The sequence below is a fragment of the Asterias amurensis genome, chromosome 4, assembly GCF_032118995.1.
Source record: "Asterias amurensis chromosome 4, ASM3211899v1".
Taxonomy (NCBI): Eukaryota; Metazoa; Echinodermata; class Asteroidea; order Forcipulatida; family Asteriidae; genus Asterias; species Asterias amurensis.
Window position 1 is genome coordinate 1,314,024 of NC_092651.1, and position 23,169 is coordinate 1,337,192.

At 36.2% G+C, this 23,169-nt stretch overlaps 1 protein-coding gene across 1 annotated transcript; it reads left to right on the top strand.

The window, feature by feature from the left end:
- Nucleotides 1–642: 642 nt before the first annotated feature.
- On the top strand, nt 643–22,336 carry LOC139935990 (adenylate cyclase type 10-like). Its single transcript, XM_071930675.1, has 26 exons — nt 643–785; nt 3,315–3,437; nt 4,156–4,290; nt 5,069–5,215; nt 5,848–6,053; nt 6,245–6,290; nt 6,690–6,721; nt 6,995–7,040; nt 7,541–7,590; nt 8,177–8,327; nt 10,429–10,460; nt 10,906–11,024; nt 11,642–11,718; nt 12,028–12,211; nt 12,821–12,864; nt 13,687–13,849; nt 14,432–14,624; nt 15,000–15,370; nt 16,034–16,206; nt 17,131–17,261; nt 17,583–17,772; nt 17,867–17,918; nt 19,317–19,464; nt 20,292–20,372; nt 21,057–21,104; nt 21,348–22,336. The coding sequence occupies exons 1-26, from the start codon at nt 773–775 to the stop codon at nt 21,633–21,635; spliced, it is 3,243 nt and encodes a 1,080-aa protein (XP_071786776.1). The 5' UTR covers nt 643–772; the 3' UTR covers nt 21,636–22,336.
- Nucleotides 22,337–23,169: the final 833 nt, after the last annotated feature.

Here is a 23,169-nt window from a genome sequence, read left to right on the forward strand (position 1 = left end):
TCAAAACTTTTGTATCTGTTTGTGCTTTGCATTTATGGCTTTCCATAGTTTTTAAACCTTGACTTTTTAAAAAATATGGAAAACTTAAATGAAAAACAGGTAGGGACAGTTTGTAACAATGTTACACAAAATAATGTTCAAAAATAGTGCTGAATTTGTTTGAAATAAAGCAATCAATTTGGGGAGGTATTTTATTTTATTTAAAGTTTGCAAACATTATTTAACAATATTTGTTATTACGATTCAAAATGTTTTAGCAACATTCGGCCGTCCATCAAATGCCAACCAGTGCGGTTTGTTCCATAGAGTTATATATAACTCTATGGGTTTGTTCATTAATCTCCATTATACAGTATAATGGAGATCAATGGGTTTGTTCTTGTCAACCTTTTACCCACGAGGCAGCGCTCTGTTCGTTCCCTGCTATCCCAACGCTATCTGTGTGCGTTTTACGCACCCAAGGTATAGCTCGGTGCGCGCGCAGTCAATTGCTCTACGTCATCTTCGGGTCACCAACGCAGGAAATACGTCACAGGGTTGTCCTTATTCCGTGCAACTTGATTGGTTGAAAGATTAATTTATTCATTTGATCTACCGGTGTGGATACCCAACCTTTGTTTCGTCACCGTAATTTGCATGCGCGTTGTCTGCTTAAAATTATTAAAACAAAACATTTTGAGCATGCTCTACGGCCGGCAACATTTTGCAGAAAAGTAAACCATGAAGTCAGACAAACTGCCATAATTTTGACGTTTGAAATAAGTTTTCAAACATGAAGCAGAAAGGTAAGTTTTTATACATTAACAAGGAATATTTTTTTTGTAATTTGCACCGCAGAATGTGGTAAATTTACGTTAATTTGACAGACACTTTTTGTGTTCATTTTTTTCCCCACCAACTTGTCTCTCTCGGTCATAGGCCTACTTCTTGCTTGACTTTGAAATTCAGCAATTTGCCTTGGTGAATTTCTTACAAAGGGTGGTGTAATTAGCTTTTAAATACAAAACAAAATACGAAGATTTTTAAAATCACAAACACTATAAACAGTAGACATGGTAGAGCAGGGAGGCCCGTTCCCGTAAAAAAACAAACGGCTCTCGTTCTATTTCGAGCAGCGTGCAGAGATGAGGCAGAACTGCCGTCTGAAGCGTCTCGGGACCCGTTGCTAGCTGTGCTAGGACGAGCTCGCCCCCGTATATAATGAACACTGACACTGACACTGACTGTGGTAGAATACTAATTATCGTAGCGTCATACGTTGTCGACCATCACATGTTTTCGGTCCCCAACTTTGATTCCCGTTTATCGCGAAATTGTGCAAGCTACACCAGTGACAGAAGCTATGCAGTTTACTCACGGTCTGTATTTTCATCAGGCTTAATCATGCTGAGAATAAAGTTTCCTGTCGTTGGTTATGCTCAAACATTTATAAAATGATTGATTTTTGGTACTAATCACTAGTGCATTATTATGCCAACATTCAAATGAGTCAAAGAAACATCATCCAACCTCGAAAGTTCAAAACAAAATTACTATCTGCTAGATTGAGTTTCATTCTGCTTTAGTCACTAGATGTATCACGTGAGGTGGTTACTATTTGGGATTCTATGGTGTGCAAATGTGGGGAAAATATTAAAATATTTTAAGTGAAAATGACAACAATTTTTTTGGGATTTACTCATGCATGCTGTAATAAATTCCGATAAGAATAAATATTAAGTCTAAATTAAAGAGAAATTATCATAGATTGGTTTCTAATCTCCTGAAATAAAAAATTACTGGTCTGAAATGGGGGAAAACGGATTGTTATGAAGTGTGAGTGCATCAAGGGGGGTGGGGTGTTTTACTTTCATGCCTTATGATATCTCTGGATTCTAATAAAGTAGCCATAATGCCTTAGGACAAAAATGTAATTAAATTTGTTAAGTAGTAATTGAATGATATTTTTGATTTATTTTGCATGCCATACTAGCTTCTGAATATTCAATAAAATACCAACCAATGAAAGGTGTGAAAACATGACGTTGCTCCAATGTCGTGCATGCATAAGCACTGTTAATGGCGGACTGTCTCTCGCAACGTAAAACCAAAACTTTAAAAATTTCAACACACCATGACGTGAAAGTGTTATTGTTAAAAAATTGGATAGATGATTTGAAAAAAAAAATAATAGTTTTTGATTGTGAACAATTTTCCTGTTATCCTACTGAAAACACATGACACCAGGATACTTCCTCACTGTGCTGTGTCATGATTGTACCACCACTTCAATGTCGCAACTCGTGCAAACTTGTCGGTAACATCTGTGAGTGAGGGCAAAATGCACAGACAGTCGAGTGTCACTGACAGTTGAATTGACACAAATCTGACAGTGACCATGGTGACATCGAACACTGTCGAAGAATAAAGTGCAGCTTATTTTAGGCACTTGAGCATTCTAATCTAATCATTGATAATGATAAAAAGATAACATGACAAAATACAACAAATAAACTTTAGAAAAAGAATTAGCTGTTGCCATTGCAAACTGCTTACCAACCAAAATTTCCTTATAGTTATATGATGATGGTATTAAGTTTAAACTGAAAGTTAAACGAGGCATGATGTTTCATAGTTGCGATAACGTAACCCTCCTGCCGATGGCCAGCCTCGGCAGGAGGGTTACGTTATCCCAACTAGCAGTCATTTCAGCACTAGCTGAGGTGAGTCTTTCTGGAAGGTTAAAATAAATGACAATACAACAAACATGAACTAGAGTCGTTCTCAAAAAGGCTATAAATGACAACACAGCAAATGTGTTCATGTTTGCTGTGTGATGTCATTTTAGCCTTCGAGAAAGACTCTGCTTGAGTGCTAGCATGGCTAGGGTTGAAACGTTAGGCCATTAACTACTTTTTTGCATTGAACAAACAAATTTTTTTCATGTTGAATCCACATCCTTTTTAAAGGAACATTACGCATTTGATTTTGCTTGCAAAAAAGGTTGCTTGCAGTGTAAGTACTTTGTGTAATTCACCATAATGCATAAACCTGTTGAAGTTCGAGATCGATCAGCCATTTGGGTCATGAGAGAATAGTGAAAAAAACGATAACAAATTTTGCAGTGCATCGATGCCAAAACAAAAATGAATAAAATGCTCACTGAGCGATAAACTCCAAGCGCAAAATTAGATTCTCATCAAATATATATAATTTCAGAGAGAAATAAGGGATGTTTTCTTCTATCATCATCATTAGACCGTGTGGGTTTTATGTAAATCTGCGATCGTCACGATTTTTGTTCTTACCAATTCTGTAACGTTCCTTTAAATCAGATGAGGCTTTGCAGGAGTTGGTGGCTCATCTTCCCAATCTTGTTATTGATGCTGCCAAGGGACTCAAACACCTTCCTGCTGTCCAAAAACTCAATGGAATTCTCATGTTTCTAGACATCTCAGGTAACTTATACCCCTTTCAATCTACACTTTTTAACAATTTCACTTTATTTACTTCTTACTTTATTGTATTCCATTACAACCAATGCGAATTATAAAGAAAATATTGGTCAATTATTGTCACTTGGTGTTCTGTGCATAGCTAAATACAAAACCAGCACCAGTATTCGTAGGACGTCCTGTTTTCAATGTGTCCCTAAAATCAAGGCAAAACTTTTACCTCTCTGTGCGCGATGTAAACAGTCTCTAGACAAAATTGTTGTGGTTTGACTTACCAAGCAATGAGTCTCCTTCCCCTCCTCACCAAAACTTAGAAACACGGAAGGCTCCAATGGCTAGTTGCACTTGTAAATGCAAAAAGTTTTGGTATTTTAGGCATTTCTACAAGGTACAAAAATAGGTCATAATGTTAGGGCCATATAAAAAAATTGCCCACCGTAAAAGTTTCATCAAACACTTTTTCAATTCACAATTCAGGATGATCAAATCATGTGACTGAACATATTCTGCTGAGCATTCTTTAAAAAAAAAAATACAGAGGCTTAAAGAAGCCATGCGCCTCATATCATTTTCTAATAATCTTGAGAATTGTTTTGTAACCCTAGTATAATACAAAAGTGTAAGGCCGCCAGGGCTAGATTACCATTCCAATTTCAGCAGCACTTGCAATCTCAACATGTGATGTGAAAACCAGAGTAAAGTATTAACCTTCTAATTACAGGTTTCACTGCACTTTGTGAGGAGTTTACACAACGAAAGCATGGTGTGGATGAACTGACTAAAACTCTCAATGACTATTTGGGTCAAATAGAAGATTTGGTGCTCAAGGCTGGAGGTGATGTCATTGAATTTGCAGGTAAAGTTTAAAGGAACACGTTGCCGTGGATCAGTCGAGTTGGTCTTTGAAAAAGCGTTTGTAACCGTTTGTTATAAAATGCATATGATTAGAAAGATATTTTAAAAGTAGAATATAATGATCCACACAAGTATCACTCGGAATTGCGTGGTTTTCTTTTTACCCCGTCGACTAACACGGTCGGCCATTTATGGGAGTCAAATTTTTGACTCCCATAAATGGCGGACCGTGTTATTTTGCAAAGTAAAAGGAAAACCATGCAATTTCGAGGCAAATTTGTGTGGATCATTATATTCTACTTTTGAATTATGTATCTAACCGTATGCATTTTATAACAAACGGTTTCAAATGCTTTTCAACAACCAACTCGACCGATCCAAGGCAACGTGTTCCTTTAATAACATTTATGTTGTGTTGACTCGCTGTATGTGGCCCTTAGATTTGTTTTTAGATGTTTGCCCTCTCCCTCCATATAGTTAGTCCCTACTGTTACAAGTCAGTCATTGTAGGAGTCTTTTATGTGGGGCAAAATTGCTCAGTTTTCTCTGGTCACTGCAAAATATAAATGTCTATTAATATTGTGTGTAAATGGTTTTTCACTATTTTCTTGTGACCCAGATGGCCGATTAATGTCAAACTTCTACTGGTTTATGTATATTACATAAAGTGCTTACACTGCCAGCAACTGTTTTGTGAGCAAAACCAATTCTGTAATGTGTTAATTTAAGCAATTCTCTGAAATTAGGCCCTGGTGTTAACTGCTTATTCTGTTAAACAGGTGATGCAATGCTTATTCTGTGGGAGGTAGCATCTGCTGAGGCCAATGTGGCAGCCATTGTTAAGGCTATCATCTGCTCAAGAAAGATAATGAAGTCATGCAATAACTGGGATACACAAGTGGAGGTACAACTTGGTGTGAAGATTGGTAAGCAATATTCAATACAAACACTGAATGGGATGTGAGTGCATTGTTGCAGAATATAATCACAAGGACTACTCAGAAAACTGTTGAAACTCTACAAATGAATGACTAGACAAACAAGTAGGACTGATTGTTTGTTTTTTAAGAGATTTTATATATTAAAAATATATAAATTTATCTGTCCTATGTTTATTTTCACATACAACGGTAACAGCGATCCAATGTCGTGGCATTACGACATTGTGACACACTCTTTAACAAGTTATTTGGTGACAAAGCTCAAAAGGCATCTATCTGCTTTGGAACAAGAAAGTCAAAGAGATTTTAAATTATGTCACAGTAGCCAAAACCCCCAAAGCTTTGAATGAATATTCAACATGAATGGCATAGCACATTGTAGATAATTATTCTCAACTGTAGAGTTTCATTTTATAGTTCTGGATGACGTCATCAGGCCCCGAACATTGCGCTTGATTCGACACAGCAATTTCTCTCTTGTAAGGGGCAGTTGTATGAGGAAAATGTAAATTTGTACTGGAACTTTGCAAAGGATATAACAGCGAAGGCACCGCGGCCCTTGCTGTGGGTGCTGGGGTTTATTTCAAGGCCTGTGATATCATGCATTATTTTTACAGGCCTGTCAGCAGGTGAGGTATTCATCACCTATGTGGGCAGCAAGTCAACTCGTTTGTTCTCAACCAGTGGTCAAGCCGTCATTGATGTCAACTTAGCTGAGCATTACTGTGATAAAGGAAGCATCATTCTATCACCATCTGCCTGGTCTCACTGCCCAGAACGGAAAGGGATGAATGTGGAGAAGCTTGATGAGGGACATGTAAAGGTTAGCTGAGCAAACACTTGATTTCTTACATCAAACTAATTATTTTATTGAAAGCCTTACTGAAGACGGTCGCAAATTTCACTCTGAAAAAGACAATGTAAACCAACATGGTATATGCATTATATTTTATGTAGTGTGTCAAATTTAAGCAGACGGCAGTTTAATGGTTAATTGTTGTGATTGATTTGTAGGTTCTTAACCTCAGGAAAACCTGGGCAGAGACTGAGTTGGCAAAAGGTTTGTTGACATCACATCATTTTTTAAGTTGATTATCTGTTTTGGAAGCATGAGTAGATATCCTATTGTTTGCATATAAGTACTGTTAAGTGATGTTTGAAACTTTACATGGTATGTATGATAAGAAGTAACTATGACTACTAACTTTACAATCATGTGTAAATCTCTTTTGGGAGGATTGATATGTTCCAAACAGTAATTCTGCTCGTCTTCAATCAATGTTGTGCCCCAGTTTAAATTTGTTTTATCACAATAAATAAAAGTTGAATGATAACCTGTCCCCATTCACTAAATCTTTACAAAGTTGATAAATTAAATCTCAAATTTAACAGCAGAAAACTGTGTTTTTCTATATTAGCAGAAGTAAACAGAATAATTTTTTTTAATTTATTCTCCCAGAAGACCCACCACAGGAGCATTTGAAAGCCAGGGTAAGTCAATACATAAATCCCAACAAGCTTCAAATGTCGCTTAAGTTAAATCATATTTTATAAAATGTCAAGGGAAAGGTGGTTGTACATCAAGTACAAATTTCCCCAAAACAAATTACACTCAAATGATCCTATAGGTTATTATCCAACTTGTAGTGCATGTAAGACCTACATATTTTCTAACATAATTTTTCCTTTGAAAAGTTTTAAAAAGTTTATTAGATTAGAATCCAGTTTGGAATTACTACTTTTACAAATTAATGTCTATCTTAGGCTCTTGGTGAGATTCCACTGATACGCCGTCTGAACCTGAAAAATGGTAAGTCTCTTATGTGTTTTTGTGAGTTCTAGTAGTATCAATCATTATATGTGTGTGACTAGTGGCTAGTGGCTGTGGACAAATTCATTTACAAACCTAGCTGGGCCCAATTTCATAGCCCATTTTGTACTTACTGTGCGATTTCTATTTCATAGCACTAATAACTGTATAAGCGCTGGAAAAGGCATGTTAACCTTCAAGTGCTTACTGCTCTTCTCCTTCTTCCGTAAAAGTACAGTCCACCATCTGGTGTATTACGTACTGCATAAAAATAAATGACGTAACATTGCAAAGCCATGTTGAACGCACAAGCTGGCTGCCTAATTTTCTTGCTCACCTGTGAAATAAGCTTACACTTAAGCAAATGTTGCTGCTATAGTTTACCTTTAGCAGCGCTATGAAAGAATACTGTTTCATGATGCACATGATTTCTTTCCTCATTTGGGACATGCGTATACTGGAATTTTAACATGAGTTTGATATGTATGGGTTTTTTTCAGTTCACAAACAGGAATTGCGCCCTTTTATTGCTGCTCCAGTTATACAAAAGGTATGATAAGTACATTCATTCAAATATACATTGCAATTTCAGGGCTCAAACTTTTGGGAAAAATCACAAGTCTGTGGCTTCTTACTCGCTTTCTCTAAATTTTTACTGGACCAGAAAGTGTCTCAGAAGACTATAGTATTTGAAAGGAAATCTGCCCAATATAACAAATATAATTTTTTTATTTAAACTAGCAGTAATTTAATTTGTCATGATAACTTTGGTACTCAACAGAATGGAAAGGTATTTTTTCAGACTCTGAGTCGATATTTCAACATAATTGGTGTTTTATTGAAGCTATTACACAGTTTCATTTATTTCAAGTCAACACTCATTTCCATATTAGTAAAACAAGAGAACAATTATCAAATTTAGTACAATAATCCAAGTATTAGGTAATATTATTCAATTGAAAAACACAAGACAGAAGGACTTATGCAGCCCTGAGTTTACTGCACTGGCCTTGGGCCTGAATTCCAGTGTTTTGAGTCACAAATTTGTGGATAACTTAAGGAACAAAAGCAAACTCTTCTCTCATTCCAAGTAAAGCTCAGTTCCAAGCACTTTCTTGTTGTATTTTGTTTATAAGGTGGATGATAACCAGCCTATGGAGTATTTGTGTGAGATGAGAGATGCAACTGTAGTGTTCATTAATCTTTCCTTGGATCATGGGCATGACCATAGTCGCTGCATACAAGGACTGTATGATGGTGTCTCTGCTGCTGTGCTGCAGTTTCAAGGTAAGATCAGGATTTTAATCCAACTTAAACTATTTCTGTGGCGCCACATTGATGACAAGGTGCAATATTTCGATGATTCTACACTCAGTTGTAGACTTGTTACAAACTAAAGCGAATAGTTCAACTTAAAAACATTTTTACTGAAAAACATTTTTGCAGAAAAGAAAATAACATAATATACATCAAAGCACAGTTGTAAATCATGCTAATTTTCAATTTACAAAAACATTTTCCCGTTAAAAAATCAAGTGTTTTAAAGTCACCTGGAATTAGATTTTTTCTTCTTCAAACTTTAGAGTATATGTATATGAACAATAAAATAATTTTTTTGAGTAATTGTTTGTAACGATATATGTATATGTGACCCGCTACCTGAAACTGAGTCAGATGTTGACAACTTCAAGAATTGAGTTGTATGACTGGCTGGAAAGAACACACCAGCAGCAGTAACTTGGTATAGTCTAAGCTTTGGGGTGTGTCGCGTTGCTGAGTTACTCCCGTTTGAAATTAGCCAATACATCATTTTTTTCTGAAAAACGAATTACAAGTAAAGTGATGTTTTAAACTACCACTGCGCGTGAAAGGATACAAATTAGAAATAAGTATGATCACAAAATTGTTGTATTCATAGCTTTATAGCCTAAAGGTAAGTGTTCTCAAGGTTAACCATGTAAATAAAGATATTTTTTTGTTTTGTTTGTTTTTTTCCTGATAAATTGTCCTTAACTTGATAATGCATTGGGCAACATCTGACTCATTTTCATGTAGCGGGTCACATATATATTTAAAAAATAGATAAAGTTGTTTGGGGGTGACTCCGCCTATCCCTTTTGTGACGTCAATCGAGGCAGACTTTGCCTCGATCGAACATCGAGCACACGTACATGCAAGTACATGCAAGTTCTAGTTATGAATTTGTGCGTTTCGAAAAAAGGTTTATTTCTTGCATTTTTCTGGCAATGTCGCGACCACGTGCATTGCTGCTGGAGGCAGCAAAAAAAACTAAAGATGGGGTCAGTTTGCAAAGTGGTCATGCTTCTAGAATCCGGAATACACCACACATTTTGACATGAAGAGAAAAGTTCTTTTCTAAAACATGACGCCATCCCAACAATTTTCCCAGCTGGTGGGGAAGTCGAAGAAGGTACCTGAAAGTCGTGACGACCTAAAGGAGCATTTGCCTTACGTGAACAAAATTGGGTATTGTTTCAACTTTAAGGGCATGTTTTTAGCTTGCGCCAAGCGTCACTATCTTGTGTCGGCACTGCATGCGATTAACCGTGCTGGGTAATCCGAGTGGACCGTCCACACAGCAGCGCTACAGTGCGTGCAGTCTGCTCCGTGACCATAATTATGTTCGTAGGGATCATACCGATAAGGTATCCAGACGTAGTGGACGGGGCCATACTACTCATTTTCTCTTCAAATATCGCGCCTTGATTGATGTCACGAACAGCACCCACTCGGGTCGGGCGTACTTTTAAATTTGTAAATAAAATGGAAACTAATTTTTTAGAACCTTAGTTAACTGTTTATTCATATTCCACTCATCAAAACACATATTTTAGTAACAAAAGCTTTGTTTTGACAAAATACCACTTCCAGGTGACTTTAACAAACAAATCGTAAAAGTCATCAAAGCATTCTAATGTTGCAAGCACTGTAAATGTAAATTTTGCGAAATTAAGTTATAAAAGTGACAAAACTATCCAGGAATTTATGCATTCATGTCTATTCCCATAAGTTTAATTTAAGAAAAAGAATAAGTTTGGGATTTTTTCTTTACATAAAAAAAACCTGCAATAGACTGTAAACAGTACTTTTGGAGTTTTGCCAAGGCACATGATATGTGTAAACTGATTTAAATTGTTGTGCTTGTTATCCAGAGTTAACCATTAGCATAACAAATTTCCCTCACAAAAGTGACCTTAAAGAAAGGAAAACTTCCTTGCCCTTGATGAAAATATGATGTTCTTCTCTCCTATACACTCTTCCAAGCTCAAAGTTTCCTCATTCAATTAGTCCTCAAAGTTTCCTCATTCTTAGTCCCTTTTCCTCTTTTAGATGCTTTAACATCAGAAATTTTGTTTTTCCTTTTTAGGAGTCATCAATAAGATCTTTGAGTTTGATAAGGTGAGTTGGTTGAGTTTGGAGGGAATTGTACTGTACATTCAATTATTTCAATCTTTTAAGCTTATTGCTTTATAATGTTCCACTTGCGACTGCATTGAGGAACTGGGGGCAACTGCTTCCTTGACCCTGGTCATTGCCTTGGTGTCCCTTGATATGTTCCAGTAGAAATTGAACTTTCACTCACAGATGCCCATTACGAAAGGAAAACTTCCTCTGAAGGAAGTATCATGATGTTCCTGTTAGAAACACATGGGTTATATGAAGCATCAAGAACAAAGACTTTGGGGTATTTATACAACTAATTCTAAATGGTAACCATTTTGTGCACTGAATCTTCTATTTTCAATACAACTTTATTTCATAATATTGTTTTTAACAGAAGTTCACATTATACTTGCAAATTTTTTAGAAATGAGATTAAATTAAAAAACTTTGACATTGACAGGGTACTAGTTTCCTGGTGCTGTTTGGTCTGCCTGGATTCAAGCATGAGGATGAAGTTAGCCATGCCTTGCAATGCTCCAGTCAGATAATGACAACATTGAATGATATGATTGAGGTCAGGTAAGGTAACTTAGTTATTGTGTCACAGTGTCTTGAAGGGTTTGACATTTCTTCATGAAATCCAAGTTCAATCAACTGCAACTTGGGCAAAACATCGCAAGTTCAATCAACTGCAACTTGGGCAAAACATCATGGCTATGCTTACCATAAGCAAATAATTTATACAAGCACAGAATTTATAGTCGTGTATACTCCACTTTACTGGTCATTCTTCACTTACACAGCTAGTGCAGAAATTCAGCACAGCATGCACAGGAAGCGGAGATCGGTGATCATAAGCGCAGAATACAGTGGTAAGCAGAGCCATGAAGTTGGGCCCTGGTCTGCTGACAGCATGCCTTGCCTTGGTTATCTCCAAGAAGGCCTTGAACATATTTTATAAATAATCTGCACTGCCCCCTAGCCTCCTTTTCCCATAGGTTGGTGCATAAAGGGCATGCCCGCTCCACATCATTAATGAGAAAACTTCATATCAAATTTATGTAAAAAGAATTATGCACAAATCATTCATACAACTATTTGAAAGGTTTATTTTGTTGCTGTTGTTTTGGTGTCCCCCTTCAACATGTCTCATCATATTGCACACATTGATTGAAAGTATTTCTGATTTCATCTAGGCAAATATCAGTGGGTGTAACAACAGGCAAGGTATTCTGTGGGGTTGTAGGTCATCCAGAACGACATGAGTATACAGGTAAGTACCTATGTTGGTTTTTTTGTTAAATATAGTTAAGACCAGACCAAGAATATAATTGAAAATGAAATGAAAAAATATAATGTAATTGAAATTTACTGCTAAACAGCTTTATGAAATTGTAAAAGAAAACCAATTAAATACAAGTTTCCACTCTCGTTAACAGTGTGAAACATAACTATTATGTAAACTATTATCTTTCAGAACAAAATGTGAATTTAAGTTATTATTGTCAAGATTATAACCCCAAATTGAATGAAATTGACTTGATGATTACTATTTGTTGTATTTGCTGTATTTGTTTCTCAGTGATTGGTCCTAAAGTGAACATGGCAGCTCGTTTAATGATGAATTATCCAGGCAAGTTATCTTGTGATGAGGAGACCCACCATCGCTCATCTATTGACACCTCTCACTTCCATGATCTACCGGAGATCAAACTCAAAGGCATGGACAGTCCTGGACCTATTTCAGAGTACATTGATTCATCTATGTAAGTACAAGGTTTCTCTGAATCCTAGAATGTTTTGATCATTAAATGAAAATAACACTTTAGGGCCCTGAGTGTAAGGCCCACATGAAGAGTTAGTAATAACAATAATAACTTTAATACAAAAAATTGAAAAACATAAATGCTAATTTTCATTTTCTTCAAAGGCAGTGGACACTATTGGTAATTACTCAAAATAATTATCAGCAAAAAACCTCACTTGGTAATGAGTAATGGGGTGAGGTTGATAGTATAAAACATTGTGAGAAACGGCTCCCTCTGAAGTGACATAGTTTTCGAGAAAGAAGTAATTTTCCACGAATTTGATTTTGAGACCTCAACTTTAGAATTTGAGGTCTCGAAATCAAACATCTGAAAGCACACAACTTCGTTTGACAAGGATATTTTTTTCTTTCATAGTTATCTTGCAACTCCGACGACCAACAAGCTCAAATTTTCACAGCTTTGTTATTTTATGCTTATGTTGAGATACACCAAGTGAGAAGACTGGTCTTTGACATTTACCAATAGTGTCCATTGTCTTTAAGTTCTTCTTTGGTTTTGTTTCCATGTTGTCATAAGTTGTGCTATTTCTGTGTACTTCTTCTACAGGGGAAAAGACCCTTCCATTCCAGAGGCCAAGCATCCACTTCTGGGTAAGAATTTGACATTACTTTTTGACGTTTTATGGGGCATGGGTGGTTTGTAAACTGAGGGGTGGGTATAAGGGGAGATTCTTTGCGGCAGGGGGGCTTTGTAGAGGTGCTGGTCACCTGTTCCTCCTTGCCACTCACTGGCTTGATATTCTAATCAATTTTTCAAGCGTAATACAACTAAAACTAAAACTTTAAAGAATGAGATGATTTAAAGATACCTGCCACTTTACATCTAAGTTTGCTCAAATATTCATTTATCTTCCCAGCATACACTTGGACCTAGCTTTAAACTATAATCAAGTAACAGTATTGTTCTATAAACGTTAAGGGAAGGTAAACATTTGTTAGTTACAGGCATAATTGGTTTTGTATTGTGCTCATGTTGAACAAATAACAGCTTTTATGACCTGAAATTTGAATTTCTCAAACTGTGTATTCCTATATGGGATTATTCTTCCTGCATGGACATTATTCGCTCCTGTTTTTGGACGACATCTCAAAAATGCAACTTTTGAAACTAAATTTTCAATTGTTAGTTTTACTGTGTACATCTACATTTATATATTAGGATTAAGACAATCAAACAGTCCCAAAAACCAAAGGTGTACGTTGCCTATAACTTCAACAACTATGATGTTAAGTTCCACTCTTCCAGTAACTTATATACTGACTAAGTTTCATCACCTGAAATGATAGATAACAAGTACTTTATAAACTTTAACATTATTATTATTATTTTTTATTTCTTTAAAGGTGGCAAATACTGACCTTCACTTAATACAGGAAGTTAGTAATATGAATTTTGATTTAAACCAACCCTAGGCTATATCAGTGAGTTTCAAGAGGCCCTTAATACACTGGAGAAGGTATGCTTCTCAGGTGATCGTAGTCATCCATTGTTTCTGGTCGTTGAAGGGGAGCCAGGGGTAGGAAAGACTCGATTCCTGAGAGCAGTCATTGATGCAGCTACAAACAATTCCATGAGGTAAGTTTTACTCTTTCAAAGAAAATGGAAATTGAAACTGATCTGTGGTTCCTGTGAATGATTCACACAAGTGTGAAATGTTTCAAACGGCATGAATTATTTATTATTTTATATTTCTGGTAATTAAACGAAGGATGCCCATAAGTGGACCAAAACACTGGGGTTAATAATAATAATAATAAAGAGACATTTATATAGCGCTCTTACACGAGGTACCACAGCGCTTTACAAGAAACTATACAATAAGCAAATAAATAAAGGCACTGATAATGGAAAACAGTCAAAGGAATCAGTCATTGAACAGGAACTGCAGCTTAATGTCCCATCCAAAGGACAAACTAATTATGGTAAAATATCTTGCTTAGGGCCACAATTTCCACGGCCTGGACTCGAACCAATACTTTGAGCATTACGCACAATTGTTTATATGCTTGAAATGTTTTGTGTCACATTTGCATCACATTTGCAAAATACTGACGTAATCCCAAAATGTCTTCCCAAATGAATCAGTCTTTAATAGTGCAATAACCATGACCTAAAATCCCCCGACCTTACAAATAGATCTTTACCCACTCTGTTTAGAATCATCTGTAGCCGTCCAACAGTAAGCAGTGTGAACAACCCATACAACACGGCATGTTTACTGGTGACAGAGCTGCTTGAGTTAAGCAATGTATTCAGTCCACATGAACGAGAACAGCTTCTAGAGGATCGTTTTGAAGGGACAGAGATCATCAATAGTTTGAGTCTGCTTAATAATCTCTTGGGAATCCAGGTGGGTTGATTTACAGTTATTTTATTGTATAGACCCATTCCCTATTCATGGCTATTCTGTCTGTATTCAGTTATTGAAAATGTACACATAATTGACTCCCAAAATGGAGGGAAGGATTCAATACCTTGGTGAACATGAAATCACTTGGTGGGACGCCCTAACAGAGAGGTAAAACTGATGTTTCGAATTTGATTGTTGCATCATCATTTTACCTCTAGAATGGCTGGTAAATGACATCATACAATTGTCTTAACAATGAGACAACAATGTTTTCCCTTCCAAGGTTTGGTTTGAATGAAAGATTCACAGAGTTGTCACAGCAAATTGCAAATAATCTGCTGCCATATTTAAGTTTCTTTGTATGTTTTCTTGTAGCTTGCTGTTCACGAAGCACTATCCAATCTCTCCCCTGCTGGTCGGACTAAAGCCCTCCAACGACTCCTTGGTCGTATTATCCAAGGAACTCAGTTGGACACCTTCAATGGCACCTTGGTAGTAATTGATGATGCTCAGTACATTGATCGCGACTCTTGGTCCTACCTTCGTTACTTTTCTGGTTACTCCAGTCTCTTTGTCATTGGTATGGGAGTTTTCCGTACTAATGAGGAAATTCCTGAAGGGGTTGAGAAGATCTTGAACAGCCCTCTCTGTGTCCATGTCAAGCTGGACGGTCTGGATTCAATCAATATGGAACCACTTTTGTGCCAACTGCTAGAAGTGTATGATGTGCCAAGGGAACTTACAAAGTAAGTTTTTATAATAAGGCGTTCATCTTCTGTTTTTGTTTTATTTGCCAACTTGTAAGTTGTTTTGCTTGAGACGAAATCTATGTTTTACATTTGTTTTTAAATTTTTATAAGTTTAAAGAAAGCAAATGTTTGAAAATTTCATTTGGGGAATTAAAGATCAATTTAGAAGTGAAGATTTTGAGAGAGTGTTCACCAATTTATGCTATCTGATAAAGCATAGCACAACTTATCATCCTATTGCAATGCATGGATGGAAACAATACATCTACTGTAATTGATGCTGCTAAAAGATTTGCCCGTTTGTAAAGGTTTTGTGAACTAAGGTTGTGTAAAGAAAATGAAAGTTTTTTTAAGAATTGCTCTGTATAATTTTATTATAGGAAACTTTAAGGACTATTTTTTGAAGTTTGTATAAATAAGGTGATGTTTGCAGTAGCACTATATGAAAATCTGTTTTTAATTATTAGTCTTTTCCTGAAAATGATCAGAGCATACTGAGCAATTGTCAACCACCAGTTCTTTTTAGGACCAACACTACTCAAAAGAGATTTTCACATGGTGCTACTGCATGCTAATCTCACATTAATCACATTAATGACAATACAGAACTTTAATATTGCTAAGCTGATTGGTTATACCTGTGTGTGGAATCTTGTACAGCTTGCTAGGATCTAACTTGACAGGCAAGATTAATCCTTCTTGGGTGAAGCAATGTGTAGCCAATCTCCTGCATCATCAGCAGTTAGAGATCAATACACAGGGCATGCTGCATTCATGTTCTATCAGTAAGGGAGTACGTCTTCTTGAGCTTGATATACCACCATCACTCAGGGGTAAGTAAGCAGTTTTCTGAATGTTGAGTTAGAATTATACAAATATTACACCAAAAGTTGTGATCATTATGCGATTCTACTCAAAAATTTTGTCTAAGCAACGTGTCTGGTCCTGCTTGTTCCCATCTGATAAATGCTACAGGAAATTGTGTGTAAATTGATATTTAAGTGTGATTGAAACAGGAGTTTCCTTATGTGCCGCATTGATGTACATATATTGTATGATTGCTTTCATATTTGTGCCTAGGTTGTATGATTGCTTTCATGTTTGTCCATATATAGGTTGTATAATTGCTTTCATGTTTGTCCATAAAGGTTGTATGATTGCTTTCATGTTTGTCCATGTAGGTTGTATGATCGGCTTTCGTGTCTGTCCATATTGACCCCTTGCACGCGCGTAACACGCGGCGACTGATGCCACGCTCACCATGTTGGTGGTCAATAGGCTTATGTGTAAACGCCGCGTCACCTAAAAATGCGCACTTCACTGAATAACACACGTTGACGTCACCACCAAAATGGCGCATCCAAGATTATTCTGATGATGACCTCAGGTGAAATGGGTCAATAGGTTGTATGATTGCTTTCATGTCTGTCCCTATAGGTTGTATGATTGCTTTCATATTTGTGCCTAGGTTGTTTGATTGCTTTCATGTTTGTCCATATTATAGGTTGTTTGATTGCTTTAATGTTTGTCCATTTAGGTTGTATGATTGCTTTCATGTTTGTCCAATAGGTTGTACGATTGCTTTCATGTTTGTCCGAATATGTTGTATGATTGCTTTCATGTTTGTCCATAGGTTGTATGATTGCTTTCATGGTTGTGCATTGGTTGTTTGATTGCTTTCATGTTTGTCCATATAGGTTGTATAATTGCTTTCATGATTGTAGGTTGTATGATTGCTTTCATGTTTTTCAATATAGGTTGTATGATTGCTTTCATTGATCGCCTGCCTGTTGCTGAGAGAACATCTGTCAAGATAGCGTCTATAATAGGAGCATCTTTCGATAACGCTGTCATCAGTCATCTTATGCCTGGTGCTCCAGCAAACAAGGTAGTCAGTGATTCAGTTCCTGTACTTATTTTGTCTCACAACCACATTTTCTGACCTTATTTAAACAAGCTTAATTTAGCCAAGTGAACTAAAGTAGATTTTCTTTTGTATTTAGAAAAGGTTGTATTGCTTTGTTTGTTTTACCTTAATGCTGTTTTAAATAGGCAATAAAAGCGATGAACATTAAGCAGACTTTAGAATTAGCCTGGAGAAACAGTCACAGTGGCAGAACAATATGTTGATAACTGAGTAGCTTTAAAGCGTAACAATAACAGAGTTGTGTCTTGTAAGACATTGTTTCATGTACTTATATCCTTGAAGGTTCTGGAAAGTATTGGTGGTTTAGTGTCTGCTGGAGTCTTCATTTATGAGAATGGACAACTACGATTCCAATCCTCTACACTGCAAGAAACAGCCTATGCTCTCCTTGTTGAGAAACAACGACGCAAGCTTCATGAGAGATATGCTGTATATCTGGAGCACCGCTATCTCGGATTCATCAAGAAAAAGAGTATGTTCTAAAATCTGACCTGTAACATTGTATTATTTTCTCAACAAAAAGCTCTGTGTTTCACTCATCAATTGTTGGTGTTAATTTGTTTCAGAAAAGAGTAGGTTCAGCTTGATCAAGAAAAAAAGCAAAATGGTGCAACAGAGGTGAGATACTTTAAAAGAATGACAGAGCATTTTATTATTGACAGTAAAAAGTGGTTTATGAACCTTTTTCTTTTATAAATAACTTGAATTCACTGTTTCTTTTCTTTGGGTATTTGTCCTCTTGACTGAAGACAGATCTTCAATCAAAGACAAACTATTATTAAGGTCCCATGGCCCAATTTCATAAAGCAAAAAAAACTTGCTAAGCATGAAAACTATTGCTTAAAACAGAAACTGATTTCCAGCAAAAATTCCATAAAGTTTACATTACATTGTTTACAACTGGTGGCCCACTCATTTGTCAAGCAGATCAGGCCTTGCTTTTAAGCTTTTTGGTTGTTGCCAACTGGGCTTACAAACTCTGGGTTAAAGTTAAACTTGCCTCTAGGAAGTTTAAGTAACTGTGATTTTAAACATATATTGTCATAAATGTATCTATATGACAAGTAGCAATCACAACCAGTATAATAGGCAAATAAAGTTACATTCAAACACACAAAAATAAATTAACACATTTCAAAATGTATTATTTACACCTGAATAAAAGAAATATGAGCCTTTTAAACAAGTAGGTTGCACAATTTTTACTAGCCCACAGGGCAAGTTGAGAAGTGGTGTTTACTAGCCCAAAGCAGTTTTTACTAGACAATATTCGGGCTAGTGTTAAGGGTGAGCCTTGCAGTATTTTATGCTCAATAGCTTTGTTAACTTAGGAACCAGGTGGCTTTCTATCGAACAAGCCTGTAAGCAAGTGCAGCATTGCTACATTTAATTGACCATTCATAAATACCTCGGACAGTTTTGCTATTCCTATTGGTGGAGAGCACGTCACATGGGTGTGTATAAACCTTTGTTTATGACCGGTAAAAAGTGTTGAAACATGGGCGTGACACGCCTGCTTGCACCTGTGCTTATAAGACAGTTTCTTCATTCCTATTGGTCGAGAGCAAAGGCCGGGACAGTTGTGCCACATCACGCAATACGCGCGACGCCCAAAGCATTCCCTTATAAGGAGTTGTTTACCCGAGGGCGGCGGAGGGCCTTACCATTTCATAGCTGGAGGGGTGTTGTGTTGAAAGAAATCATTGAACAATTATAATTTTTGCATTTATTTTACTTTTTGACCAAAAGTGTTGATGTTTTTTTGACCGAAAAGGTATTTATATATGGGAATCAAAGTGTGTTGAATCGGTTTTCAACTAGTGGTTTAAACCCCGCCGAGGCCTGGCTCTTGATAATTTACCTCGACTTCGTCTCGGTCAAAATTATCAAGAACCAGGCCTCGTTGGGATTAAACCACTAGTTGAAAACCGATTCACCGCACATTGATTCAGCACTAACTTTACATTGGTCCTATTGAATTTCCCATTATTTAATATAAATGTTTTCTATGTGAAGGAAACCTGCTGGTTCAGGGGAAGTTAGTCTACAGGTTGTGTATCCCCAACTTATTACCCACTGGCGTAAGGCAGGAAACCAGACTAAGACTGTAGAGTATCTCATCCATGCTACAGAGTCTGCAGTGGCCTTGGGTAATACCATGCAGGTATGGAATCGAATTGTCTTTTCAGATTATCAATCATTAATCAGTTGAACATTTTATCATTTCCTTGTACCCTATTAATAGTTTCGGGTCAAAGTATTCTTTGGCCAACATCAAGTTTAGTTCAAACAAAAATCAAATTAATTATGCTTTTGGGGTAACGATTGTATCTATTGACCCAATTAATCTGACGTCATCACTTACAATAAATCTTGGTTGAACCAGTTTGGTAGTGAGATTCCTCAAATGATACTGTGCAGTGAACATTTATTGTCATGTACATGTGGTTGAATGGGTACCATATCTTAACGTGCAGTTTGACTCCCAAAGTGGAAGACCCTTGGCATTTTAAAATGGCAAGAAGTCGCTCAAGTTGATTGTTGTTTTGTTATGAAAATAATTTAAATTGCTTTCCATTATTAATGGTAGGTGTTGTGAAGTGTTTGGGGTCATGTCTCTTTTTGTGTTTGAATAATAAGTAGCAACTAATTTTTTTTAAATATAGCATCACTGCCATGTGACTGTTTGCATAAACGCTACTCGCAATCAATATATTCACATAAGCAGAATCAGCTCAAGACACAACTTCATTCCTTGAACCACACATTGATTAAATTATTACCTAAAGGTTTTTACTTCTACTTATATCCTGGTTTGAAACTTTTTTTTCTTTTGAGGATATTTCTCGGTATTTTTGTTCCCTCTACAAATGAGTACAAGTTCTTATCTTTTTCCAAACTGACTTACTATCTTGATTTTATTGATGCATCACAAAGCTCTAGGTTTCTTAGTAATAGATTTGTATTAATGTCTAATGTGGATATTTGCAGGCAGTATCATTCATCTACCAAGCCAAAGGCCTAGTACCAACCCAAGACCAGATTGCTCATCTGGATGACTTGTCTGTAAAGGTAACACACTCTCAAAGTATATGCTTTCACATGAGAGTCACCAGCTTGAAAGTTTCAGCTAAATACAGTGTCTACTTGCTGAGAAAACAGAAGCGAAAAAAAATGTCACGATGTCTTCACAAGAATGTTGAATCCAACCACATTTAGCGATGTGACACTGTGAATGCCAACTGCACCCTCGGTGGCAGCATTCCCGAATGGACACTAATCAGAGAGTCGCTTCTATGGTTCAAAGCTTATTTGGGGAAAATTATCCAACTATATTACTATAAAGGAGATCCTTCCTCCAAATGGTTTATACTTTCAACAGATGAGTGCTTCTCACCAAGTGGTCATTGATTTTTAGATTTACCAATCTATAACCCTACCTTTCATTGCAGAACAGTTGTAAGGGCATTGCCGCAATATTGTGTTCGAGCGATTACTAATAGATTTTTTCTTGACCATAGGCCATCTGCAATCAGTTGATATTACTTTACCATAAAAAAATATAAAATGGATGTTTCAATTGTACAGATTTTTGTAGATAATTTGAGATGCTGTTGTTAGCTAGAGAAATAAGTTGGAGCTTGCAACTAAAACAACATCTCAAACAGTTTCAAAGAGAAACTAAAGAGGAAAGAACCCTATAACTGTGTTTAAATCTTTTCGCTAAAGATATTTTTCACGTATTCTACTTTTTAGGCCACAACCAATCTGTTTCTGACCAGAGTGCGACGCAACAAGATTTCAGTAAGTATTTATATTAAACTGTGATCATTCATATTAAGATAAAGCAATTCGCTCAAGATCATGTCAGTTACAATATAAGCTTGTCTTGATTTTTTCAGGATTTATGAATTGTAAAGTACCAGGTGATTGCAAAGCAGTTGCAAATTATGTTGCAAATTATATAAACAATTTAGATAAACCAAGGTCTATTTATAATGGTTAATCTTGTTGTTTTAATCGCAATCCTTATTTTGCCAAATGTAGGTCAACAAACAGCGTTGGCAAGCAGCGGCCAGTAAAGCTCTTAAGGCTTCACGGGCTGCTAAGGCCAAGGAAGGGGGTACTCAAGGGGGATCTAAGACTGATCTTTACCACCGAAAACCTTTGGTGTCTAGATTACCCCATAAACAGATGGATGACGAAACACACTCTCAAGTTGCACTCTCTAAGACAGTAGCAAGGGGGAATTGGCGAAATTGGGGGAAGATCGTGGGCATTTCATTGTTTGTCTGTTTGTGTGTTCTGATGCTGTGCTTCAAACTGTTTGTCTAAGGCAACAATCCTGGAACTACCTCAGTAAATATTTATTATGTGTAATTTTCATCGTTAATGATTAAAAGTTCTGACTCAATTATATTACCATGAAGACAACTAACACAATTTAATTTTGTCTTAATTACAACTCGACAGTTATTTATTACTTAAATTTTTATCATCATTAGGATGTTTTCACTAAAGTTCAGATGGAAATTTTTTCTCCTTAAAATTTCGCACTTTTTATAGCGATGATGATTTATCAAGATATATTGAATATTGACCATAACTAACCAGTTACTCATGACTATTGCCTCACTTTTGTTCATGAAATGTTTGCCAGAAATTGTCAAAATTAAGTTTGCATTGTTCTTCATTGATCAGCGATAACGATTGGTGAACAAATTAACTAACATCAAAATCTGTAGAATGGTTCCATAGAAATGAATCCATCGTGTCAGTATACAGGGCATCAATGAGAAAAACTAAGACAATTGCGTTTGGCTCTAATTAATACAACCAATGAATTTTGCTTGAAATAAAGATATTATTGTATAAATATCTTTAACCCAATAAATGATTTTAATTAAACAACTACCTTTATGGGGAAACCCTTGGGAATAAAGAATTTCAGTTAAAAGTGCATTTTCTGATAAGACCCACATTTACTCCACCCTATGATGGAAAGTTTCCAGGTTTGACCTAATTAAAGAAAATGTTGTAAAAAAGCATATATGATATAAATCAAGAGGGTGAAATTGAGTTGACTTTTCACATACCCTTTCCCATGAGTGATGTTATTATTAGTAGTGACTGATGACATGACATTCCAGTGCCCTTGATTTTTTCTATATCAGTCTTCATTTAAGTAGAAACAAATAATGATGAACCTGGCAGACTTGGAATTTCAGCAAAAACACAAAAAGTCACTAAAAAGTACAACAAAATTATGCCTACCAGCCTATAAGTACTATGTCATGTGCAATCTGTGACTGGTATCCTGCTTATTTTTGCCTAGAAGACGAAAGTTGCAAAGCACATTTTTCCGCCTAGGCAGCTCTATGGTATCAATCTGAAAACACTTTGTTTTACAATGTCAATAATTTGGTTTGTTACATAACATTAATGAGGATGGCATCACTGACACTTTTTGATATCATCGTTGACACTTTTTGAGAGAAAACAGTTAGTAGGACCTAATTTATGTCTAGCCTGTTAGGCCTACATAGTACTTGTTTTTAATCTTGTTTAAAAAAAAGCTTATGTAAATGCAACCTCAACAATTTCAGCCTTTAAAGGCACTGGACACTATATTGATAATTACTATAAAAAAAGATTATCATACAAATGACATATGGAGAGCTGTTGATGTATAAAACACTTGTGAGAACAGCTCCTTCTGAAGTATAACCTAGTTTTTGAGAAAGAGGTCATTTCTTTGCATGCGCATCTGCAAAAACAGAGATTTGTGCTTGGGTTGCTTTTTCTTTCATTATTCTCTTGCAACTCAATTGACCAATTATTGAGTTCAAGTAATAAGTTTGTGATTACA